The sequence below is a fragment of the Taudactylus pleione genome, unplaced genomic scaffold (genome assembly GCF_031769625.1).
Source record: "Taudactylus pleione unplaced genomic scaffold, aTauple2 ptg000333l, whole genome shotgun sequence".
Lineage (NCBI taxonomy): Eukaryota > Metazoa > Chordata > Amphibia > Anura > Myobatrachidae > Taudactylus > Taudactylus pleione.
This window is the reverse complement of record NW_028284734.1, coordinates 8698748-8726601: the sequence shown is the minus strand read 5'-3', so window position 1 is coordinate 8726601 and position 27854 is coordinate 8698748. Positions and strand designations below refer to the sequence as shown.

The 27854-nt window shown below is 44.8% G+C and overlaps 1 protein-coding gene across 1 annotated transcript in view; it reads left to right on the top strand.

The window, feature by feature from the left end:
- Nucleotides 1–27854, top strand: part of LOC148509028 (baculoviral IAP repeat-containing protein 1-like) — a 196413-nt gene that overhangs the window by 117696 nt on the left and 50863 nt on the right. The window contains exons 9-10 of the mRNA XM_088443700.1: nt 2259–2340; nt 2615–2657. Coding sequence (XP_088299826.1) covers nt 2259–2340; nt 2615–2657 — 125 coding nt within the window. The remainder of the gene's footprint in view (nt 1–2258; nt 2341–2614; nt 2658–27854) is intronic.

Genomic DNA, 27854 nt, shown 5'->3' with positions numbered 1-27854 from the left:
CATGGCGTGACTCGGTAGCGAAAGCGTCTTTTATGCGATGTTTTACCTTCAAATGCAGCTGAAGCATGCAGCGAATTGAATTGATAGCACAAGCAGCTTCTGCAGATTAAAATGATATGCAGCATGCCTATATTCTGTGAGCCAGTTCAGGTGTATCTGCATGTGAAACATTACGTTACACTATTAGCATCTGTAACACTTTAACGTAGTGATTTGCTTGCATATACACCCATACTGGCTCACAGAACATAGGCATGCTGCATGTCATTTTAATCAGCAGAAGCTGCTTGTGCTAATAAGATGCATTTTGTAGCGCACGGAGGATATATGTATGTGGACTCATCTCTATTACTGTGCTGCAAAGTACCTGTCCCCAAAAGTGACCCTAAAGTAGATGCATATTACTGTACCGAGTCCCAATAAAGCAGCCGTACAGTAGCTAACATTGACCAGAATACGGACAGTAAGCATTACATAATGACAGAGCATCTGAAGTTCAGTTATTTTAAAGAACTCTACTGAACTAAAAGCATTTCTCTCAACATCCCACCGCAGTACAAATTTTGTCAGTGGAGCACTCACCACCTAGAGGTTAAGCAGTGTATTACATGCCATTGCTTATCTTTCGATGTAGAATACCACGGTGCGCCACAGTACAGCCATAATGTAACTTTCCATGGCGTGACACAGGAGGCCTGAATGGCGCGCTATGAGCAACAAACTAGCAGGGCACATCTTTATATAGTGGAGATACAATGGTCCTTCACAACTCCCAATGTTTTTTGTTCTTTCTACACCGGGACTCCACCACCTGATACAACCCAGAAAGCCCAGTCTCCACCTCTGATTGGCCCACTGTTCAGTAAGTTATAGAGCAGGGATGACCATTGGTTGATTGGTGGATGAAACCATCGATGCTTCCCCTGTCAATGGTTTCATACCATTGAGGTTAACCACTAATGGTACCATCTATGGTGACTAACGATGGTTAACCCACCTATGGTCATCCCTAAAACAAGTCTCCAGAGCACCCTGTGCTGGCCGCGCCACCTACAGTAAGTGTATGACATCATGACGTTGCACAAAGGCCGCCAGTACCTGGAAGTGCAACACTGCTGGAGCGGCTGTACAGATGGCAGGGTGCATGCCCAGACCGTCGAAAGGACACTCCAGACAGCAATGCTGCAGCAATAATGACTGCAGGGTGCCATTCCAGGCACCCTGCTAGCCAGAAGCTAGGACTGTGGGGTAGCGATGATGCCATCCACAGAGCTCTATTTATGGCCCTGCTTGTGCCAACAGTGCTTACTCATCTGAACTAACTTGCACATTGCATGTAGCCATGTTTCCCAGAGGTCCTTCGATAGTCCACAGCCCTGTTTAAAAACTGTAGCTGTGTGATCCTTTGAAAGGCGTCATGAGCAGGAAGACCAATGAGAACCTGCAAACATAGACACTGGTTTCTCATTGGTTCTCCTGTCCCATATCCTTTCTGGGGAACAAAACTGTTGGTGGTTGTGCTGCATTAACATGCAATTAACAACTATAATTGCTGTATTCCTTGACCAATGTTTGTTTCAATGAATAGTAGGTCTGATTCAGAGATTTACACAGTGAAGATATTTACAGAGTTAGAGAACTTATTTGTCATTGTGTATGTGCGAAAGTCACACTGTGCACACAGCAATTGGTTTGCGATTACGCTCACACAGAGGCTTCACTCGCAAAGTGAGTGACAGGTAGTCAGCATTTGGGGGAGGTAACGCAGGTGATTAAAATAACTTAGGTGTGTCTTACCGTTCAAATGTTGTTCCATGATCGTGCATGAATTAGCCATTGCAATCTTCTTTGCTGCATGTCAGGAGAGACGCAGTGTTTGAGGCAGGTCAGACTTTCCTCAGAGCTCTGTGGCTGCCCGATCTGCTTGATGTTACCAATGTATACGCTGTGGCACGTCGTCAGATAGATATGAGAAGGCAGTAGCATTCGTCCCTAAGATGAAGATAGTCCCCCCAAAAAGGGGCCAGGGCCTAATGGGATATGCCAGGAAAGAGTTAGGTGAGACCAGGAGATGCTGGGTATAAAAGAAGAGGAATCTACAAGTGAGAATAATAATAAACAGGACAACTGCAGGCCCAAACAGCTTCCCTGCGGTGCCCTGTGCCATGGCACAGGTGGCACTACCCTAGTTACGGCCCTGCAGGGCACTGTCTTTTTGTTTGATTTGTTCATTAAGAACATTTATGCCTATTTTTCAGCTGTGAATTTTTGCAAAAAAGATGTGAAATAAAACCAAAAGATATGGAAACTGCACGAGATGCAGATTACCAGCATTTACAGGTAAATGTCTTAATTAGATTTATTTATACTTATTTATTTTAATTTCATTTAAAAACCCACTTAAATCAGTAATGTTAAGACAAATGTTTACCAACATTATGGTATTATGTGTCTGCTATGCCAAATGCTCATCTCCTGTAATAAAGCCCAAACTGACTGTTCTTCACAGTATATATTTATTTACTAGACCTTTATCCCATCCAGGCTGTCTTATTTCTTGTCTTGTCTTATTTCTTCTTTCTCAGATTTTTCATCCAATTTGTTTTCTCTGCAGCTTGCTAAAGAAAGAAAAGAAGTTATTCCTGATGAAGACAGTGGTGAGTCTGTGTTTGGTACCAACTTGTACAAAGATGTAGGGGTTTATTTAGCTGAAGAAAGTGAGGGACTTATTCAGACCCGGATGCTAAGCCGCAATCGCACGCCATGGCGTGTGCACAAGCCAGTCACTGCGACCGGGAATCGTGTGCTCGTAGTACACAGACTGAGCGCTACTTTGAGTGACAGATAGTGGTGTTTGTGGGTGGTAACAAGGGAAGGTCCTGGAAAACGGGAGTGGCTGTGCGAACGCAGGCGCGTCTGAGTGTCAAAACGCCTTTGGGTGTGCATAATTAGCATTGCAGCGTCATTGTACACGTCACCTGGTTGTATTTCAGCCTGCCGTGATCGCAGTGCTTGCGGTGGGGCAGGGTCAACCTCAAGCACTGCGTGCAGCTCCGATGGCTCTCGATGTTACTGATTAAACATACACTTCCTGGAGATGACGTGTGTTAAGAAAGAAAAGTGGGCGTCTTTACAACGGCGTGCGATCACTTTGCCATCGCTTTCTAAGACATAGAGGGTGTCCTTACGCCAGACAGTGCGATCGCGGAATTTGCACACCTGGCCCCTGACGGCTGCGAGAGATCGCAGCTTAGCGTCCGGGTCTGAATGAGCTCCTGAGTGCTTTCCTTACTCCATATTTATGTAATTGAAAAGTGTGGAGAACTCAGTTATTTCTATGACTTCTCACTCATCTGTCTAGTTCTTGCAGCCCCAATAGGGCTTAATGGGGCCTGTCCTGGCATGGTATTTAAACAAATAGAAGCAAAACTTCTCTCATTTTTTCTGACAAAAATTATGCCATCTCTTGATGGTGTTACAGTATGTGTGTTTTTGTGCCTGCTGAAGTGAAGATATGCAGGGAAGAGATGTTCTATTCCAGCTTTCACACACAGGTCAGCGCTGCCTCTGCTCCACTCCACAGTCGGACGTCCCTATAGGTGAGTCCGGGACACTCTATCTGCGTGTGCGCTAATTAGTGCAAGTGCAGAACAGAAAGAAAGGCATTATGCCATCTGTTATATGCAAAAAATTTAAACAAATTCCTCGCTGGGACAGTACTTTAGCGATGGTCCCGACATATGTTTTTATATACATATAAACAGAATTAATTTGGCCAAAAATGCTAAAATCTTTCTGTTCTTCACTTTTTTTTTTACTAAATAGAGCCCTAAATAATTAGAATCAAATATAAATAATAAATTACAATCAACTCCTATATCACAAACAGTGCATTTGCTTTTGGAGCATAAACGTAACAAGTGCATTGGTTCCTGCGTGGAAACCAAGATCATCTACCACTTGTCTTGTTATAATACCAAAATATTTAGATTTAGCAATTGGCCTGCATTTCTGCTGAGTGCTGGTCTTCCATGTCTGCAGCTGGTCAACTACGTGGGGGCGGCGGCTGTGTGTTTGTTATAGCAGCCAATGAGAATCAGACAGACTCTCATTGGCTGCTGCTTTGTCCACGGAGGGAGCCGCCTGGAGATCATTCATGAACTCCGCCTTCCGGCTCCCCCCTCCAGCGGGTGATGGGAGAGACATCATGACGTCTCTCCCATCCCATAGTGCAGAGCGAGAGCGGGCCTGGAGAAGTGGACAGCGGCGGTCGTCGGCAGGAGCGGGAATCAGGAAAGTTTCTTTTTTTTGTGTGTGTGTAAGGGGGCACAGGGACTCGCAGAGCATAGGGGGCACTACTGGGGGCACTATATAGGGGGGCCGCTACTGGGGGCACTGTATAGGGATGGTGGCCGCTACTGGGGGCATTGTATAGGGGGATGCGCTACTAGGGGCACTGTATGGGGGGGGTGCTACTGGGGGCACTGTATTGGGAGCGTTACCGCTACTGGGGGCACTGTATGGGGGGACTACTACTGGGGGCAATGCATACGGGGGATTACTACTGGGGGCACTGAATAGGGTGGATTACTACTGGCACTGTAAAGGGTGGATTACTACTGGGGGCACTGTAAAGAGTGGACTACTACTATGGTCACTGTAAAGGGGGGATTACTACTGGGGGCAATGCATAGGGGGTATTACTACTGGGGGCACTGCATAGGGGGGATTACTACTGGGGCAATGCATAGGGGGTATTACTACTGGGGGCACTGCATAGGGGGGATTACTACTGGGGGCAATGCATAGGGGGGATTACTACTGGGGACACTGTAAAGGGGGGACTACTTCGGTGGGCATTGTAAAGTGGGGAATACTACTGGGGGCAATGCATAGGGGGGATTATACTACCACTGCATAGGGGCACTACTATTGGGGCCACTGCATAGGGGGCACTACTACTGGAGACACTGTATTGGGAGCGTTGCCACTACAGGGGGCACTGTATGGGGGGGACTACTACTGGGGGCAATGCATACGGAGGATTACTACTGGGGGCACTGAATAGGGTGATATACTACTGGGGCACTGTAAATAGTGGGCTACTACTAGCCTGCACTGCTGTTAAGACAGCCCTGAATGGTATAGGTATTATTAACCTCCTATGCCACTTCTCAATACCACATCTCAACCCATGACTGCACCCATCTGTACAATTAGAAAATCATGACCCAGGTATGCAAAATAATGCAGACATTTCAACATCCCCCCACCTCTGTTATTCATCCCATGTCATCTCTCTCCCAGTCTCCCTCCCTGTACCTGGACCTATTTCCTTCTCTTAAGTATACAGTGAAAGGGTTGTTAATAGACGTGTGCTGTCTGGTCCTATTCCCAATAATACCTCCACACACATACAGTAGTAGTAGAGTCCTTTCCCTAAATCACCTGATGTGATTGGGACGCTGAGAGCCAGCTCTTCTACAGAATCAGGGAGGCACTGGACTCTAAGCCCCACGTTATGGGTGCAGTAGGTTGAATCCCTCCTACAAGTCAAGAAGGCTGGACCACCTAGACTCACCTATACTATATACTTCCTATTTTCTTCTTCCTGATATTACCTTCTATCTGTCTCACCTTACCCTCTCTCTCCCTCTAGTTATAGAGTCTCACCTCAATTTATCTCAGTGTAACCTTAATTTCTCTGCCAGGGGCGGATTGGCCGTTAGTCACCGGGATGTTTCCCGGTGGGCCGACCAGACTATGGGGCCGCCTGTCACCCCTCCCAAGTACCGTATCACTTACTAGCCTTGATTGACAGCCCCAGCCTGTGTGCGGCCCCGCCTCCTGTAGCGCGTCTTGGGCACTGGTCCTTCTTGCATAGTTGACACAGCCCACACGCGTCACTAATCGGGGGGCATTCTTGCATGGTTGACTGCCCGCCGGAGCCTGTCAGCAGTCCCGCCCAGTAGTGCATCACTCTGCCTGTACCTTCACAGGCACTAGCAGCCCGCCGGCTGTTAAGTCCCCAAAGCAAATAAAAAGAATGTCTCATTGACGGCGTCAGCAGCTCTTATTAGCCGCCGCCCGCTATTCCCAATCCCACTGTGCCTCACATATTTACACACTGCTCAGTATAGGTTGCTTGCCACTAAGGCTCAGTGACAGGCAGCCTATACCGAGCAGCATGTGAGCGCTCCGCTGTGCCTGTCTCTCTGAGCGCAGGTGCCTGTTCCCAGCATTCCTCTAGGAGCCAGATCAGATACCAGGCTTCCAGTCTGTATTGTGAGGCTGTAACTGTGGTATGTAACCCAATGCAAATTTGTAACTAAATATATGTGTACCTGTAGATATGAGTTCATGTATGTACCTGGGTATATATATATATATATATACATATATATAAATATGTGTGTGTATCTGTATATGGATGAGTGTCTGTATGTATGTTACCTATGTGTATGTGTATATGTATATGAGTGTCTGTATGTAATGTATATGTGTATCTGTATATTGGTGAGTGTATGTATGTTACCTATGTGTATTTGTATATGAGTGTCTGTATGTAATGTATATGTGTATCTGTATATTGGTGAGTGTCTGTATGTATGTTACCTATGTGTATTTGTATATGAGTGTCTGTATGTAACGTATATGTGCATCTGGTAACTGTATATGGGGGATGTAATTATGATAGACTGTGAAATCCCGGCATGGGACTAATGATAGTTGTCTAAATACCAACGCCTGTCATCAGCCCCATGCCAAAACCCACCGCCCGACATACCGATCGTAGGTAAGCCTAGCGTCAGGAGCGTTTAGCCATGGGGGGGGAGGGTTAGAATTAGGAACTTCCGGGGGGACTTATGGTTAGGCACCCCCCCGTTAGGTTTAGGCTAGGGAAAGGGGGGGATAGGGTCAGGCACCCCTGGGGGGAGGTTAGGGTCAGGCACTAGGGGGTGAGGTTAGGGTTAGGCACCCCTAATGGAGGGTAAGGTGGGGGGGGCGAGGGGTAGCAATAGCCTACTAACCTCCACGTCGGGATCTTCAGCTGCCGGCCTTCGGCGTCGGTATTTCATGTGCCGGGCTTAGGTCCGGAGGTGATTTATACCAATTCCGTATATGGATGAGTGTCTATATGTGCATGTTTGTACCAATGTATATGGGTATAGAGTGTCTACTGTATGTGCGCATGTATGTACCCATAGTGCTATAACTCCACTTCTTAAAAGTTTTTATTAAAGCTACCCAGCACACACATATTTCTCCAGAGGGGCTATAAACATTAGCTGCTCTCGGTAAAATCTTCCCCTCTTCCTTACATTCTCTTTAGTCTCTCCCACCTTCTCCATTTATCCTCCCTCTCCTCCTGTCTGTCTTTTTCATTCCTCTAGCACAGTCCTACCACTCCTTCCCTTCCCTCTCACCTTCACCTGCTGTATCCCCCTACTATGGTTCTAACTAAATTGACTTTGATATATGCGTTTTAAAAATGAAAAGGTAATCTGTACTGGGACAGGAACGCCTGTGTCTGATTGTATAGTTCTGCCAAGTTGTGGCCCCACATCAGAGCGGAGTATTCCAGGCTTATTTGTTTGTTTCTGTGTGTCTGATATCTCTATCTATTTACAGTCAGAAGCATAAATATTGGGACATTGACAGAATTTTCATATTTTGGCCTCTATTCACCACCACAATGGCTTTGAAATGAAACAAACAAGATGTGTTTTAACGGCAGAGTTTCAGATTTAATTTAAGGGTAATTACATCCAAATCAGGTGGACGGTGTAGGAATTACAACGGTTTCTATATGTGCCTCCCACTTTTTAAGAGGCCAAAAGTAATGGGACTATCAACTCAAAAGCTATTTCATGGACAGGTGTGGGCTATTCCCTCATTATTTCATTATCAATTAAGCAGGTAAAAGGTCTGGAGTTGATTCTAGGTGTGACATTTGCATTTGGAATCAGTTGCTGTCGACTCTCAATATGAGAGCCAAAGAGCTGTCACTATTGGTGAAGCAAGCCATCATTAGGCTGAAAAATCAAAACAAACCCATCAGAGAGATAGCAATAACATTAGGTGTGGCCAAATCAACTGTTTGGAACACTCTTAAAAAGAAAGAACACACCGGAGAGCTCAGCAACACCAAAAGACCCGGAAGACCACGGAAAACAACTGTGGTGGATGACAGAAGAATTATTTCACTGGTGAAGAAAAACCCCTTCACAACATTTGGCCAAATCAAGAACACTCTCCAGGAGGTAGGTGTATATGTGTCAAAGTCAACAATCAAGAGAAGACTTCACAAGAGTGAATATAGAGGGTTCACCACAAGATGTAAACCATTCGTGAGCCTCAAAAATGGGAAGACCAGATTAGAGTTTGCCAAACAACATCTAAAAAAGTCATTACAGTTCTAAAACAACATCCTATGGACAGATGAGTCAAAGATCAACTTGTACCAGAGTGATGGGAAGAGAAGAGTATGGAGAAGGAAAGGAACTGCTCATGATCCAAAACATACCACCTCATCAGTGAAGCATGGTGGTGGTAGTGTCATGGCGTGGGCATGTATGGCTGCCAATGGAACTGGTTCCCTTGTATTTATTGATGATGTTACTGCTGACAAAAGCAGCAGAATGAATTCTGAAGTGTTTCGGGCAATATTATATGCTCATATTCAGTCAAATGCTTCAGGACTCATTGGACGGCGCTTCACAGTGCAGATGGACAATGACCCGAAGCATACTGCAAAAGCAACCAAAGAGTTTTTTAAGGCTAAAAAGTGGAATGTTATGCAATGGCTAAGTCAATCCCCTGACCTGAATCCGATTGAGCATGCATTTCACTTGATGAAGACAAAACTGAAGGGAAAATGCCCCAAGAACAAGCAGGAACTGAAGACATTTGCAGTAGAGGCCTGGCAGAGCATCACCAGGGATGAAACCCAGCGTCTGGTGATGTCTATGCGTTCCAGACTTCAGGCTGTAATTGCCTGCAAATGATTTGCAACAAAGTATTAAAAAGTGAAAGTTAGATTTAGGATTGTTTAGTTTGTCCCATTACTTTTGGCCCCTTAAAAAGTGGGATTCACATATAGAAACCATTGTAATTCCTACACCGTTCACCTGATTTGGATGTAATTACCCTCAAATTAAATCTGAAAGTCTGCAGTTAAAGCACATCTTGTTTGTTTCATTTCAAAGCCATTGTGGTGGTGAATAGAGGCCAAAATATGAAAATTCTGTCAATGTCCCAATATTTATGCACCTGACTGTATATTACATAGTGGGTGAGCATGAAAGGCTGACGCTGCAGTCTGTTGGGTCTAACATTATTCTGGCATGGGATGGATTTTACTCTGCATTAAGGGGCTGATTCAGAGATATAGCACAGCCGCTGCGTCTTTGTGAAATTATACTAAGCCGCAGGAGGCATCTTAAGCAAAGAGACACCCACTGGAGGCTTCTCTTATCCACTGCTGCATCAGAACAAATGCGTGATCATCGGACATCTGAGTAATCCTCGGGTTACACACAATGTCCAGAAAAATTACGATGCCTTGGCTAGTGAAGCTGCGTCCAAGGACGCAACCATTTTGCTTTGGCACGCCCAGAAACCGGTGCTGACACACCCCCAGCAGCATTTCAATCATGATATGGCTTTTGGGGCACAGTGAGTAATCTTGCAGAAGGAGGATCTGCACATGCCCAGATCTCTAATCCCGTCTACTTTGCTATTGGCTCCGCCTACAGTTGATTTGGTGCCGCCTACATGAGGCCACTTCCAGAGATTTTTCCAGGGCCACTTTTAATCCCCAATCCGCCCCTGGTCTCTGCCTTCTACGGCTGACTATCTTATTATTTTGTATTAGTTTTATTTGTCTGTTCTTAACTCTTTTGTTCCCCCCAGTTGCTGAATTTGACAGTACAGATCTTCTCTTTATACAACTTTTCTTTGCTAGACATACTGTAGTCGTTATGCTCCCCATCCAGTGGTGCCTATAATAGTTTTCTTTCCCCTTTCTGCTCTGTTCTATACTGTTTATCTGATCATAGGCAAACATAGGGGGAGGGGGGTTCCAGTTGCCCCCCTCCTCAGCCCACACCATAATGACCACAATATAAATAGCATATAACAATGAAATTGCATGTTTTTAAGATCCCCTCAGTGTCACAAATTAAATCATTAGCACCACCTGTTGTTCTTTTTAAATGTGTGAGCCTGTAATGAATACACTTGTACACCAACTCGGAGACCTGGAAAACATGCACTGTAAGGAATGCACTGATATAGATCATCTATAGGGTCAATTATTAATATTGTATAATAATACACTATCCAGTGCATAAGGAAACCAATCTGTACATATATGTCCAGGGTAGTGCAAGGTTCTTTTGCTGCTCCCCCAGATTCCCGTACTTGCTGAAATGATCTGGAATGGAGCCCACATCTGAAATAAAAACATTCAGCTCAGACAGGATGGCCCTACTTCCGCATGTAATTGTGGTTGTTTGGTCCTGTATATGTCAGAATTATTACATACACTATACTTCGTATGACGTATATTATAGCTGGTTGTACCCTCTTCATGGACTGGCCACACTTGTTTTATCTTCCCAGTCCACCCAGTTATCTGATTCTGATATATCATCTGGGGAATCAGAAGATACAGATCTCTCTCACTCTGACTCCGCCTCAGGAGAAGAGGAGCCACCCTCTAAACTAAATATACCTGCTCTTGTGAGAGCTGTAAAATGGATGAACCCGCTCCTAAGAAAAAACATGCACTTTTTAAACTATCTGATCACATGAGTGAAGCTTGGAATATGCCCGGTAAAAGGTTTCAAATTCCAAAGCGGTTCAGTTCCTTTTACCCTCTTCCAACTACTGATTGTACTAAATGGGAAGTTTCCCCAGCAGTGGATTCTCATGTAAGACGTCTGGTTAAAAATGCCACCTTACCCATTCATACTGCAACCTCCTTGAAGGAGACTGTTACAACCCAGGTTTCGCGGCGTGGAGGTTTGCGGTCCTTACTGGTGAGGGCGCAGTGGCGAGGTCCTTCTGGCAGGGGCGTGTGGAGATTGGCATTACGTGTACGCAGAGGTCTGCCAGTATTGTGCCATACTGACAGGGGTAAGATTAGTGGCGTCTCCGCGTCACGGCTGTCTGAGCACCACTATGTTGTCTTTGGCCATGTGACATAGCAGGCTAATCGTCTGTGGGTCACCTGCTCTCGCTGGCCTATCACATTCTGTTGCTGTGTACCTAAGGGTGTTTAGAGCGCCCTGTAGTTGCCAGTGCAATGTGTTTCACAGCGTCAGCTGTGAGGGAGAGTTCCTGCGCTCCTGAACCTGAGACCTGTTCTCCGGTGCTTGCCCTAGCTCCTTGTCTGCCTTTGACTCCCTGCAGCTTGCACCACTCTGCCTTGCCTTGCACTCTGCTGGAGATTGCCCTGCACCTTCCACCAGACCCACTCCTGCCTGAACCTGTCTCCGCAGTTAACCCATTCCTGTACAGCCATCATCACAGCATTACCTGTTTCTCCTCTCAGCTATCATCACAGCATTACAGGATTTTCCCTTCAGCCATCATCACAGGGTTTCCAGATTCTCCCTTCAGCTATCATTACAGCATTTCCTGATGTCCCTCTCAGCCATTACTCTGCATACCCGGATATCCATTTCACCTTTACAGTCTATCTGGATTCACCTTATTAATCTCTGTCACCGTGCTGGGCATTTGTTTATTCCCACTCACTACAGTTTCCTCCTGCTACAGTTATTAGTTTGTTATTACTGGACTTTAGTTATCTTATTGTTCATGTCTACCAACATTCACATTAAACAACCTACTTTTCAGTTTAAACCTGTTCAGGTGTTTACTCCTGTTATAACCCCGGGTCCACAACAAGCACAGACTCTTAACAGTTTGCACTGGCCAAATGGATTTGGCCATGGACAGGAGTCCAGAACAGATTTAATTCATGGCACGGATTCTCGTCTGGAAGGATTGGGAACCATGCAACAGCAATTAGCGCAGTATGTGCAAGAAATGGCACTCCGTTAGCAGGACCGCAACTAGGGGGGCTAGAGGTGCACGTGCACCGGGTGCCGGATTGCAGGGGGTGAAAAAAGCTGACTCGCAGTGGCTTGGGGGCTGCATATTCAGAAAATGGCCATCCACATATGGCCGCAGCCAAAGAGGAGACAAATGCTAGAGGTCCTTACTGGACATCTAGGGGTAAATTTACTAAGATTCGAGATGGTCCCGATTTTCATAGTGATTTATCTCGCTGGAATTCGCCCAAATTTGGGTGATTTAATCCCTTTTCTTTTACCAAATTTACGAGCAGGCAATTTGAGGATAAACGAGTTTGCCGATGGTGAAGCAGAACGAGATATCTTTCCCGAGTAACTCGTTTTGCAGGAGATTAGTCCCCCGAGATTGCAGTGTTTTCTCTCTGCAAATCTCTCCCGAGCTTGCAGCCAGCACATATCAGTGAGATATGTGCTTGCTGCTTGTGTTTTAACCTTGTAAATATTAGAAAAATGTTCTAAAAAAAAATTACGTGAGGTCCCCCCCAAAAACACTAACCAGCGCTGGGCTGCCAGCCTGTCTTGGTTCTTAACATTACAGAGAAAAAAATGTGTAGGGATTCCCTGTAATGTAAGAACCAGCACAAGGCTGCAGGGACACAGCTGGTTTTAAATATACAGAGAAAAAAAATGACGTGAGGTTCCCCGTATATTTAAAACCAGCCCTGGACCCTTTCTAATGGGGGACTGGTGCCACAGCCAGGGGTGCCCTTTCGCCGGGCCCCCCAGCTGCAGCATCAGCTCTGACCATTAGTCAGCCCAGGCCAGGGATCACTGGGGAGTTGGTGACCCCCCAATAAAGGGGTCACCCTCTCCTGGGCACCCCTGGCCTAGGCTGATAGCCCGGAGCTATCCCCACCACCCCTGGGTGGTGGGTGGCGGGTTGATTGTGTTTGGTGTAGTGTAAAAAATAGATTTATCATCATTGTCTTTACAGTGGAATTACAGGTCCCAGCAAGCATTCCCTGCATGCTGGTACTTGGAAAACCACAAGTACCTGCATGCGGGGCATTAAGGGCCCACTGGTACCTGTATTTCACCTGTAAAGAAATGGTTAATAAAACACACAACACACCATGATAATAAAGCTTTATTACATACATGCATACACATACATACTCACCTGTTTCCAGATGTTCACGTCCACTTGTCAATGTAAAGTATCCTATTGGAATTACCTGTAAAAAAAAGATCCAATACTCACCTTTCTGTCCCACGATGTTCTCCGCAGAAATACAAGATGGGCCCCTGATACAGTTACACTGCGCTACTGTCTGCTCGTGGGAACAAGTTCACTTCAGTCCCGGGCCGCCGGCCAATCAGTGGCGGCTAACATTAGCAGAGTTTTCCTCGCCCTAGTCTCTCAGAAACTGAAAGCCAGCATTGTAGGAACAATAAACTTTGCTTGTCTTGTGGGGGTCCGGGACGGACGGAAGGAAGGAAGGGAGGGAGGAAGGAAGGAAGGACAGCTGAAGTTTCATGCAATACCATCGTCTCAAACCTGGTCTGCACCCTGCGGGTCCTGAGCCTGTCACCCCAAGTGGGGGTCCCGAGCCTGTCACCCCAAGTGGGGTTCCAAAGTCTACCTGTCCCAAAGAGGGACTTCTGCCTGCCACTCCTGTACGGAGTTTGAAGCCAGATTCACCTCACAAAAAGTTCTAAAGCTGCAGAAAGGATATCGAGTGCCAAAGCCCCAGGAGGAGTCTCAAAAGCCAAAGTCCAAAGAGGGGTCTCTAGTGCCTCAGCCCTAGAGGAGGTTTACAGTGCTTCAGGTCTTGAGAGGTCTTTGAGTGTCCAAACCCAGGAGGGGGCTTGAGCATCCAGCCCCAGGAGAAGGCTTTGAACGTCCAGCCCCAGGAGGGAGCTTTGAGTGTCCAGCCCCAGGAAGGGGCTTTGAGTGTCCAGCCCCAGGAGGAGGCTCTGAGCACAATGTCAATCCCAGGAGGGGAATCCAGCAACTTAGTTTCTCACAGCACAGCCTCTGCATCTTATCATGAGGACACTACTGTGGTCTTGGTCACCAATCTTAAGACTGACTTGTTGGCTCAGGGTTTGGGTGCTGTCCAGTCTTCCAGGACTTCCAGTAAAAAACAAATCCAAAAAGAACCATCTGAATCTCTAGTCAGGGAACAGCAAGAATAAAATGTCCCGGAACCCCACAAGGCAAGCAAAGTTTATTGTTCCTACAATGCTGGCTTTCAGTTTCTGAGAGACTAGGGCAAGGAAAACTCTGCTAACATTAGCCGCCACTGATTGGCCGGCGGCCTGGGACTGAAGTGAACTCGTTCCCACGAGCAGACAGTAGCGCAGTGTAACAGCATGCAGAAGCATGCTGTTACACTGTATCAGGGGCCCGTCTTGTATTTCTGCGGAGAACATCGTGGGACAGAAAGGTGAGTATTGGATCTTTTTTTACAGGTAATTCTAATAGGATACTTTATGTTGACAAGTGGACGTGAACATCTGGAAACAGGTGAGTATGTATGTGTATGAGAAAGGACTGATGAACCGGGGTGCAAATTTCATGGATGGAACCCTGCGGCATAAGTTGTTGGTGGAATGCCAGACCTGATACCCTGCATGCATCTTGGGAACATTTCTACATTTCCTGTCTGCCCCTTTTTTATAGTGCTGAGAGGTCTTGAGGAGAGTAACATGAATTTATGCCCTAATCTGGGCAAATGTCCATAGAGTAGAATCAACTGCAGGAACATCATAGACTGGCAGGTCTTTAAATACAGGAACTCTAGGATGGAGACCATGAACCACATAGAATGGTGACTGACCGGATGAAGAATGGTAAGAGGAATTGTGCCCAAATTCTGCCCAAGGAAGATAGTCAGACCAATTATCTTGGGTGGATGACATGTAAATTCTTAAAAAGATCTCCCGGTCCTGGTTCACCCTTTCTGTAGATCCGTTACTTTGAGGGTGATAGGCTGTAGAGAAATGTAATTTGACTTGTAGAGTAGAACAGAGAGCTCTCCAAAATCTGGCCACGAACTGTACTCCACAGTCCGATACAATTTCAGTTGGGAGTCCGCATAGGCGAAATATGTGGTATATGAACAACTGAGCCAGTTTAGACGTGAAGGGTAGTTTTTCTGAGTGGAACATAATGGACCATCTTAGAGATACGGTTGACCACCACCCAGATGGTGGTGTAGCCATTGGAAACTGACAAGTCCGTCATGAAATTTATGGACAGATGGGTCCATGGACAGGTTGGAATAGGAAGATGCACCAGATCTCCAGCAGGAGCTTGTCTAGATGTTTTGTATTGGGCACATTGGGTGCAAGAGGCAATGAATTCAGCCACCTCTAATATCATGGCAGTCCACCAATAGGAGCGTTACAGGGACTCTAACATTTTACGGATACCTGTGTGGCCAGCGAAGTGACATGAGTGAGCCCAAGACAGAAGTTGTTTCTGTAACTCTGGAGTGATGAAGGTTTTCCCAGGAGGAGGTTGTATTTGAATGGTAGTGAAGATCTTAGGGTCAAGGACCAGGGTCTCTCTGTAGACATCCACATTGCTATCTGAAGAGAAGGAGCATGACAGAGCATCAGCTTTTTGATTGAGGGATCCAGGACGATAAGTCAGAGTAAAACTAAAACATGAAAAGAATATGGCCCAGCGGGCCAACCTTGGACTGATGCACTGGATATTTTTTAGGAACAACAAGTTTGGATGGTCGGTGTATACAGTAAAAGGAAACTTGGCACCTTCCAGTAGGTAACGCCACTTCTCCGAGGCTAACTTAACCGCCAGCAGTTCCTGCTCTCCAATTGCATAATTTCTCTCTGCCGGGGAATTTTTTTTTAGAAAAGAACCCACTTGGGTGGATCTTATTGTCCTTGAATCTCTGCGAGAGAGCAGCTCCTACAGCCTCAGAGGAAGCATCCACCTCTAATAAGAAGAAAGACCTTTTGGTGTCTGGTTGTCTTAGGACTGGAGCCGATATAAAGGCCTGCTTCAACATTTAAAATGCCGTCTCTGCCTCAGGAGGCCACTGGGAGGGGATGGCCCCTTTACGGGTTAAAGCGGGTTAAAATCCTTTAATAAAATTCCTGTAATGGTTAGAAAACCCCAGAAATCTTTGTACTGTCTTTAGAGTAGGTGGACGAGACCAGTCTAGAATCGCTTGAACCTTTTTAGAATCCATCTCTCAACCCAGAGCCTGAGATAATGTACCTTAGGAATGGAATTTAAGGCACTTCAAAGACACATTTTTCAAGCTTGCAGTACAGATTATTTTTCCTTAGGCGAGTCAGGACTTCTTTAACATGACATCGATTTTCTTTGAGGTCAGAAGACAAAATCAAGATATCGTCCAGATAGACAACTATGTACACATAAAGTAAGTCTCTGAAAATTTCATTTACAAAACTTCTGGAAAACTGCAAGGGCATTACAGAGTCCGAATGGCTTCACAAAATATTCTAAGTGCCTATCTCGAGTATTGAAGGTGGTTTTCCATTCGTCACCAGAGCAAATTCTGATGAGATTATAAACCCCTCGTAACTCCAGTTTTGAGAAGACTGTGGCTCCTTTGACACTATCAAATAATTCTGTAATAAGAGGCAATGGATATCGTTTTTTTTATAGTGATATCGTTTAGGCCCCGATAGTCAATACAGGGTCAGAGGCCCCCATCCATCTTGGACCAAAAAAAAGAACCCGGCTCCGGCAGGAGAGGTGGATGACCTGATGGAACCCTTCTCCAGGTTCTCCCAGATGTATTCTGACATGGCTTTGGTTTCGGGCAAGGACAAAGGGTATGTACGACCTCAGGGAGGAGTCTTATCCAGCATCAAATGAATTGGACAGTCCCAGTCTCGATGGGGTGTTAAGATATTAGCCTTACTTTCAGAAAACACATCGGAGAAAGACCTGTAAGAATTTGGAAGTTGTAGATCTCCTGATGTCTGAATTTCTCTTACAGGTTTGATGTGTGGTAGACAAGACTTTCGACAAGCATCACCCCAGGACAGGACTTGCATGGAATTCCAATAAATTTTGGGATTGTGTTTGCATAGCCAGGGGTATCCTATAATAATCGTGAGATGCCTTGGGTATTATCAAAAAACTGATGAGCTCTGAATGAAGGGCTCCTGTATGAACCAACATATGATGAGTCTGTTTGAAGATTACGCTATTGACAATTGGGCTACCATCGACTGCAGATAGGGTGATAGTATGATTGAGGGTAATACAGGATACTTGGAGTTTTTTGACAAATCCGAGGGTAACAACATTTTCTGCTGCACAGGAATCTATAAGGGAGGAAACAAACACAATACCTTGTTCCAAGTCCAGGGTTATGTGCAGAACTGACTCAGCATATTCTGGGGACTCTGCATATTCGATTGTCCACGGGGATGTTATGTGTGGAGGTTTCCAATGCGGCAGCAGGAAGCTATAAGATGGCCGGACTCCCCACAATACATGCAGAGGTTTTCTCAGCGTCGTTTCTGCCGTTCTTCATTAGTGAGGTGAGCCCGGTTAACCTGCATAGGTTCGTCATCGGTGGATCCAAGGGTTGAATTGATGGGAGGGATAACAGAACAAACTCCTGTCCAGTGGCTGAATCCAATTGGCCAGTGCAAACTGTCAGGTTTGGATTATTTTTTGAACCTGGGGTGGATGCAGGAGAAAAAACTGGAACGTGTTTGCAGTATTGAAATGCAGCAGGTTTAATAGGAGTATCATAATTCATGAAATGGTGATGGACTTGTTTATTTCTGCCAATTTATATATCCAAGTGATGTGTGGCTGAAAACAAATGTCTTGGCAGGAAAACGAAGTCCAATAGTGAGGCTGGAAGCAGGTGTCAGGCAGAGAAAACAAAGTCCAATGGAGGTGGAACTGAGGAACAGAGGTCACGACATGGCTTGTACCCCTCAGACATCCATGCGCACCTCGCGCCAACCTCTAGGCACCAGCACCCCCACCAGTAGGACCACGCCAAAGCACCCGCACAGGCAGAGACTGCGACTCACCAGGTACAACAACTCTGGTTGTGACAGATATTTGTTGAGCGTCTGGAATCCGCTCTTTGGGGATGGGGTACTGTCATGACTCATGCAGTTTCTCTTCCCTGCCTGGGGTGTCGCTCTCTTCCCTGGTGCTTCAGCACTCTGGTCTGAGTATCAACTGGGTAATTAGTTGATACAGCAGCTGTGAGCTGCACCTGAACTTCCTATTTGGACCAGCCACACAGGTTCCCTGGTGCCAGTTCATCAAGTCAAGTCTGCCTCAGAGTCTGCACTCCAGATCATACTTCCTGCTAGTATTCCTTGTGTTTCCTGCTGTCTCCAGATTCTGGTCCCTACAACCTGATATTGCCTTGCTTCTCATGTAAGTTGTGTAGAAGGGAAGGGAATATGGGAAAGCTTCTGCACTAGTAGGTATATATGTGTTCTATATCGATTAAACCCCAAATTAGGAATTCTCCAATTGTATTATTGATAGAGCAACTGGGGGTGCTGCCAAGGACAATATGAATTCACTGTTATAGAAGAAGAGATAAAGAAATGTCCTCTTTGTTGGTGCACTTTAGAAAAATATATAAAATATAACTTTTATTTATTACTTAAAATATTGGTAATTTTTTTAGTGAAATCTAAGAATAAATTGATAATAAAAACAAATACAATAAGTAGTATGTGAAATGCAATAAATGGTATCTGTGTTTTGTGTCTCAATTTCTATTGATTAATTAACATATGAATTGGTTCATCATCCTGAGTCCACGTTGGTACTGTACATCTATTATATATTATAATCCTGACAGAAAATTGGGCTAATAAATGAACCAGTATAGTATTCTGTGCCTGGAAGATTAATTGCAATTGCCGTGATACAGTAGGGTTTTTTTTACAGTTTTTACAATGTGCAACTGTAAAATCTGAAACATGAAACATTAGTGACATCTAGTGGTGGTTCCAGGCTCGCACCGATGCATTTACTGTGATTAGACTTGTTACACTGTTTCAATTTAGGGAAGTGTTACTTAAATAGATACTACTGTATCACGGCACCCCAGGAGGTTAGGTTTAGGCTAGGGGAATGGGGGGTTTAGGGTTAGGCACCCCCAGGGAGAGGTTAGGGTTACCCACCCCCCATGGCACTTAGGTTTAGGCAGCGGGGAAGGGGGGGTTAGGTTTAGGCACTTAGAGAGAGGATTAGGGTTAGGTACTGTGAGGGAGGTTAGGGTTAGGTACCCCTATGGGAGGGTTAGGGGGTAGAATAGGTTAGCTAATACTTACCTGAGGACGATCAGAATTTCCACTGCTGCCGGGATGCTGGTGTCGGGATTCCAAATCATACCGAGTCCGTCTCAGGGACCATGTCTACATTCGGACCTAGCCTGTCTGTCTTTAATGGCTTGGCTCTTGAGACATCCTACCTAATGGCTAAGGGTTTCTCAAGCTCTGTGGTCCAGACCATGTTCAGAGCACATCAACCGGCCTCAGCCAGGATTTACCACAGAATATGGCATACATATATCCAATGGTGTGTTCCAAGAAACTATGACCCTTTCTTGAATTATTGCTTTTCTTCAAGCTGGACTGGATCTAGGCCTCTGCCTAGCATCTCTGAAAGTGCAGATCTCTGCTTTGTCTGTCTGGTTTCAGCACAGAATTGCTCCTATACATGATGTTTGCACCTTCATGGAAGGTGTTCTACTTATACAACCTTCCTTTGTCTCTCCTGTGGCTCCTTAGGATTTTTCAGTGGTGCTCCAAGCAGTTTGTGTTCTGCTGTCTTCTTTTTCTCTCTCTTCCAACCCATATGTTTTTCTCTCTTTCCTAATCCTTCCCTACCTTGCTTGCCATTATTAGTTTTCCTCAATCGTGCTCCCCCGCTACTGTGCTCTTCTGTCTCTTCTGTTCAGTTTATATTTATTTGCTTGTTCTCCTCTGAATCCTGGGGCTGGCCTAAGGCACCCCTAACTTACAGGCTTGTGTACATTGCACACCCTGCAACCATTATAGATGTGCCACTGTGTAAATTGTATAAAGGAGAGTTTTGAACAAAACTTCACATAGGGGTCTACTCTATTCATGAAGTTGAGAAAAGCCCTGCCTCAATCTGTTCATAAAGGGGGTTACCGTGGAGAAGAGCATAACTTCTCCAGCGGCAGCCTCGCTCCATGGCTGGATCACTTCCCCATACACTAGTATGGGGAGAGCAATTCACAGAAGCACAGAAAGCTCTGCTTTCAGTTTTGCAAAATCCATTTGCCATCTTGGGATGGTGAATGGATGCTTGTTAGGGGAGAAGAGCAGTGAAGGCAGCTGTCTCCCTGCCTTCTCCCATGTCTCTCCTCCCCCTTTTTGGACAGCAGCCAATCAGAGGAGGCCAGGGCATTTTCATATACCGGGTTTCCTCTGAATTATGACTGCCTGCTGCCCAATCTGTCCCCGTCTTTTCCCTGCTGTCGCCACCGCAATGTTATTAGTAAAGTAACCTGGTGCACCTCCTCCTAACTGCCCGACGCTCGTTACCCCAGTGCCCCGCGCACCCCTATAGTTAGGTGACACGGCATATGCTGAGTCACCTCTGTCCTCACTTGCCGCTTCCCCTACCCTTCTACGGCCAGCTCCCACTCCATGTTGCGCACCCCGCCAATCTGCCTAATCCCCTCGCTGCTACCCTGGTGGACGCTACTGGCGGCGCACGCGCAGACAGGTCGAGCATGCTGAGTTTACGGAGGACCACAGCTGATACAGGATTGCAGAGTGCTTGGTTTTTGTATCGCTTCACAGAACAGGAAAGTGTACATGAATGGCTAGATAACACTACTAAATATCACATCGATATGATACGATATATACTGTAGTGATAATTATCAGTAGCCACTTTATTTTGTGAATATGTAAGAAAGCAAAAAGGACACCCCGGATTTACCATCGTTCGGGCTGGCGTCCTCGGTGTTCCGGCGTTGGGATTAACATAGGCGTCGGTATTTCAGCGCCTATGTTAAAACACTTGCCGGGATTCCGCTGTTGGGATTGAGACTGGTGGCCATGCGGCCGCCGGTCTCATAACTACATCCCATATATTTCCATATCAAGTAAACTGCAAAGTGTGTAAAAATCACAGAAAAGCAGGGGAGAGACAGTTCACTTCCTGCATCTCCCACAACGCAAGGCTTTTTCAGCTTCCATGTAGCCATTATGCACATGCACAGATATGCTCGTACACTCTGGGCTACAAACGTGTTGCCATCTTTTGCATTTGTAAACGGTGACAACGACAGCACACCATCTATGAGCCTCTGAATACATGTCCAACAAAGCCGATGGAAGCCGCAGCAAATTTAATCGGCCCCTTAATATTTAAAATACAACAAAGGTAAGGAAACCACAGAAGCATAATAAAAATACTAGGGTCATGCCAAAAGCAAAAGTGTTCTAATAATTCTGAACGGTATGCCATTTTCAATCTCCCAAAATGTATTGCAAATTCCTCCAGTCAACACAAGTCAAAAGTAGAAATTGGTGAATTTGCAGTGCCAAATCATACTTTCAACATTTTATCACACCTACCCGAGAGATGCCCGGAGAGGGACACAGGATGGCCACTTGGAAGGGCGGGGCTGGGCTCCTATGTAATTAGGCCCCGCCCCCACCACGGCAAATTACTGTGAATTGCAGAACCATGAGGAGGGGCGGGGCTAAATGATGCAGGTTTCTATAATTTAGCCCCACCCTATACATACGGGCCGCGATTCCTGCCAATTGTGCCATGATTCACCGCTACTATCTTCCCATCCTGCCCACTTCACTAGGACGTGGGCGGGATGCGGGAGATCCGGAAACTTTTATGGGGGTGCGGGGGGCTCCCGAAAATTCGTGAGTCTCTAGCAAAAACTGAAAGAGTAATTAAGTATGAATCAAATGCATTTTAGCTACTACTCAAAAACTGTGTATAGGCCTGAAGCAGGACTGGAGGTAAATCAGACATGCATTGGGCCTGATTCAGATCTGCGCGCAATGCCGATATTTACGCAGAATGATCGGTTGTTAGACATTGCACATGCTTGAAAGCCATACTGTGCACGTGCAGTGACTGTTTTGCGATCACAGGTAGTCAACTTTTGGGGGAGGTAATAAGAGATGGTTAGAAAACCGCAGGCGTATCGGATCATTTAAACACTATTTTTATGCATAATTTAGCCACTGTGTCCTTGCTCATAGCAGGAGAGCCCTCTGCTTGTCTGGAGACACACTGTGTCTGCGGCACCCTAGACTTATTAAGAAAGCTGATGGGTGTGAGCGGCGGATGTGAGATGCTTTCATGGGCTTCTCTGAGCACTGGACGCCAGATGTGTCGTTAACAACTTAACATGTTTTTGCATAAACTGTCGCCGCTGTGACGGCATTTGCGTCAGACCCATTGTTCAAAGGTAGTGTGCACAGAAAGAATACGTATGTTCACCATATTCAGAGTTGTACGCATTATAAGATCCAAGTGCACCAACGTGTGCGCCTGGCTTGTTACAAGTCATCATTAGGTTGCAATTCCACCTGCCCTACAGAAGGTAGAAAAGGTACTGCTTTTCACTCTATACTATATATCATTGCAGCAAAATTTACCTGACAAACTAATCTCCCAGTAAAATGAGGGACGTCTCACCCAATAAATTATTTTGTGACAACAGGTCTGGTTCAAGGTGCTAATTTTTAAATTGTGTGTTTTTTTCACCTATATTTTTTCATTTATAGGTTCGCCGATATATGCCTATAAGCATATATAATCACTTATTAGCACATTTTTTTCAAGTATCATTGTTTTTCTTATTAAATGTTAGTGTTTATTTTTATCTGTATATTTATAGTGAGATACCAAGTTTGTGTCCCTCATATAGTAGAGGACATATATATCAAATACCGACAGATTCCATCTATAATATACAGTCCAGACTTATGTGATTATTGTATGTACTTTACATTAGTTAACATTTTCTCTGGACAGAAACTAAATCATGCTGTTAATTTAATTTATTTTTCATTTTTCTTGTATCTCACTAGAGGATATTTGTCCAATGGTTTAAACGCAGGTATATTTGTCTATTCAATATCTTTAACATATGTGCCTTTAAAAACATGAAGCAATTTTTCTAAGTATCATTATTTTGTCTTGTTCTTTGGTACTTTGTGGTGTATTGTTATATTTATTGTGAGATATCAAACACATAGAAATTGTATTGGGATGCTTATTAATGTTAATACATTCCCTTATATCTCACAACAGGATATTTGTCCATGGAATTCTTTGAACTTAAATGCTCTTACCATACTGTGACCATATCACATATTTTTAAATTAAATATAATAAAAGTTAAATTTTATTTATTATACACATGAGGTGTGCCCCATTAAAGAGGAGTACTTTCTCTTTTTTTCTTCAAATATTGTCAATACAGCTCCTAGGAAGCACCCTCATTTAGAACATCAATTATACACACATTGTTTCATTTGAATATCAATATACCATCTCTCTGTGCGGTGTCTTACCCTTATACATTTCCTTTTCTTCCCCACCCCTTTTTTCTCCTGTCCCCTTACCCACCATAATGAAAGATAGGCCCAGGCTATCAGTCCTGGTCTGGAGTGGCCTGGAAAGAGGGATCCCTTTATTGGGGGGGTCACCACCTCCCTAGGGATCCCCAGTGAAAGGGTTCCCCTGGCTGTGGCATTACACACCCGCTAGAAAGAGTTTGATGCTGGTTACGGTAAATACAGGGGACCCCATCTCATTTTGTCCCCTGTATTTTCACAGCCAGGACCCGCTCAGCTGTAGTTCTTAAAATACAGTGGACCCCCTACAAATATTTTCACCTTTATTTTAAGAACCAGGACAGGCTTTATAGAGCCTAGTGCTTGTTCTTGAAATACAGGAGACCCCTTTGCATTTTGTCCCCTGTATTTTTTTTTTCACAATCATTGTTATTGAATTTTAGTACAAACAATTGGGGTACAGAAGAAAAAAAGGGGAAATGAAGGAAAGCCAGGTAAATTGCATAACCAGAAAATCAATACATATATTTAAGTAAAATAATGGACAGAAGCAAGCTCTATCATTGGACCAACATGTCACACTTCAGATTGGGGGTAACTAAGAACAGTTAGACCAACAGCGGCAGAGGAGTAGTGTGGAAACATGGTGCCTGGAGAAAGTGCTTGTCATAGCGCCCCCCAATACTGAACTGTGTCAGTGGGGTATGGCTTGCCTGTAGGGGAATACTGAAGTGAAGAGAAAACAGCAAACAGTGGTAGTATCACGCTGGACACTGAGGTCCCATTGGGGGAATGGAATGCTTCGGTGATGCAGTATCTAACATTAAGAGGAAGCTTCTTTGGCACTGCTTTATTTATGTATAGCACCTAGGATCTGACTTTTGCTCCTTTGAATCATTGTTATTAGTCAATAGAGGAGATTGTATTTTATATTCTGAGCATTTTTTCTGAATTTGACAGAATACATGTGCTAGAGTGAGATTCCACAGGCTGCATAGCTTATTACTGCGATTACTGCCCCAAACAGCTTTCACTAGAGTGGGAACATCTATGGGAAGTTCCTTTCTTAACTATGCTCCTACTGTACTTTGTAAATTTACATTGCACCTTTATTAATGTGAGTACTACTGATCATGTTCTGTCTACCACCATTATTATTTCAGGTCTCATAATATTTTCCTTTCAAATAAACATTCAAATAACTGTATGGTCATGCCTGGAAACACCTCATTACTCACCTCACCTCAGTCCTTTGAAGAACAATGAACGAATGAATGAATGAAGGAATGAATGAAGAGAGAAGGAGGGACGGGATCAAAGAGGAGAGGGGAGAGGAAAGTGCTGATCAGAGAAGGGAGGTGACAGAGGCCAATAAGAAAGGAGAAAGGAAGGGCAAAGCCAAGCAGTGAAGTCCAGTGACATAAGCCAATAAGAAAAGGAGGGGGGAGGGGAAAAGAGTTAATCAGAGAGGGGTGGTGACAGAAGCCAATAAGAAAGGAGTGGACCGGGACAAAGAGCTGATCACAGGATAGTGAGGGGAGGGAATTAAATAGGTGAGAAGTGAATGTAATCAATCTGACAGGAAAGGGGAGGTGACAGAAGATGATCACAGAGGAGGGACGGCCGAGGCAAACTGGGCAGCTTGAGGATCATGACATGTAGTAATGGATCTCAGATCCATAACTTATTTAGGATATAGAGAAAACTAACTGAGATAAATCTAACAGGTGGCTGTCATACTGTACAGCACCCCATGAATTCTGGAACCCTGGATGGCACCCTCTGTCCATTTTGGCGCCCAGAGCTCATGCTCCACTGGAACCATCCTCGCTACACCCCTGAACAGGAGGGTTATATATAATAGAGTGTCCCTGTTTCTCTCTATATTTTTCCCAACCATAACATTTCATATGAATGGAAGAAGCGGAGGAGGAATACTTACAATCCATTGTCTCAAATAAAAAATGTTTTTTAACTTTATTTTCACTAACACCAATATTGGGTAGAGAGGCGGTCTTCCATAACTGGGCGATAGAGGCTTTGGTGGCTACTAAAACATGACCCTTAAGATATATATCTCCACGAGATAACCTCCCCGAGTAAAAGTGACACGGCATGTGCCCAAGGTACAGTTATTACATACGCACACGCGCTCTGGGACCAGATACCGGCATCAGTAAGAAACCTCCATCAACAGCATCAGCAAGAAGACTCCCGATTGGGGTCAGAGAGCACATATATACCCTTGCAGGGATAGGCAATACAATAGGCAAGTTTGGCATGATTCCATTGGTTCTCCGTCACGGAGCTTCTGTTACAGGACATTTAACAGGTCGATTCTAATGGACACATGTCAGCCTCCAACAGCCTTTTGTCTCCTTTTTCCCGCTGCATGCAAATCTAAGCTGCTAATATTACATAGTACATTCTAGTGTTTTAACTCTCTACAGTCCATAAGTTGCGAATGCAAGTTGCGATCTTCTCACCGATGACACCGGGAAGCTGTTGAGACAGAGTAGATCAGTACGACACCAGACACGGTCTGCTTATCATGTACTAAACGTTAGATATCAAATAATCTTTATTTCACAACATTAGTAATAAATGAATAAACCTAGATATTACACTTTGGAGCTATGGAGCCTTTTATGTAAGTGTGCAGTGTGTGAGTATTAGGGGTTTGGGAAAGGACGCTAGTTAAAGTTCATCATGGTACATGTTTTGTAGGGTTGATCCCTTTGTATGTTTTAGTGACTGTATTTATGTAGTGAGGACTTTTAACTTGGGGCAGATGCGTACGCATGAAGCTAATAAACAGCGTTCGTACGCGGGGTATTATGCAGTCGCTAATGTGCGTATGGTGTTAACAGTGCAACTGTGCATATTTAATGTGTGTATGGGGTATGGTGAGATATGTGATCGCATGATGCTAATAATATGCGATCGCATGATGCTAATAATAGCATCGCCGTATGTACTTAAGTGTGAGTTTCGCTAAAATGGCGCTGGGCAGCCATTCGCAAAATGGCGTCGTGCAGATCTCATTTTTAAGATGGTGTCTTGTCGCCATTCGCAAGAAGGTATCGTTCCAATCTCATTTTTAAACTGATCCTATCTCAACCAATTATCCGGCTTCGACAATGGGAAAACATCTGGATGTGAGATTCTTTTCCGAGTAATAGTAAAGCAAGAAATATGCGAGTTTATCTATAGTCGCAAACTCGCGCCCTATTACATTTGTGAGTGTACATTATATCTGGCACTTACTGTTTTAAATATTGTTTGAAGAATGGAATGTTATATTGGGCCTGATGCAGATTTGTCCAAATCACAGGTGGAAATTAGGTCCACTAAAAAGGCCACGATTGCAGCCATTTGCAAATAGGCCACTATGTTAATATGCATGCCTCTTGGCAACAGTGGCATATGTGTGCCAGGTATATGTTTTAAACCATTTTAATCACAACAAACATTTTTGCCTTTATGCATCAATTAAACTTAAAACCCCCTCTGTAATACAGCAGAAACCACTGCCAGTCTCATATATGGGGAAAAAAAGGTTTGGCTTAAACAAAGACATAATATATCTGGCTCTCTATTGCAGGTCACAGTCATCATTATCATCCACTACTTGTACCTGCCCCCAATAAAATACAGCTTTCTTTCCAGTCTGCCTGTGCTCAGCAAATATGTCCTTACTGTATTCTGCCCACATTAGAACACTCCCAACCCAGCTATACTGCTGCAAGCAGGTGACAGAATCACACAAATATGCATGAATACAATTGTTCTGCGTAGAGCAATGTGTCTTAAAATATGTTATGCCAACTGGCAGGGTTGGATTACGGCTTATGGAAGCCCCTGAGCATCTAAGTTGTGTAGGCCCTCTCCAATACAATTAACACCATGTCAGTATGCCCCTAACCTTGCCCCACAGTGTCCCCCATATGCCTAACACTGCCCCCTGTGTGATATACAGTCCATCCCCCCAATGCCCCTGAATACTCATCTCCCAAGGCTGGCAACTCAAGAATGGTTCTGGCTCTGTGTTCTCCACGGACGTGATGTGTTACTTGATGCTGATGAGTGGACTCGGGAGCCGCTCTGCACTGTATGCAGCACTGATTGTGTGTGCAGAACACAGAGCCATGGCACCCCCATCTGAGAACAGGTGCCGTTTGACACCTGTTCTCTGCAATTGCAGGGTCACACCGACCT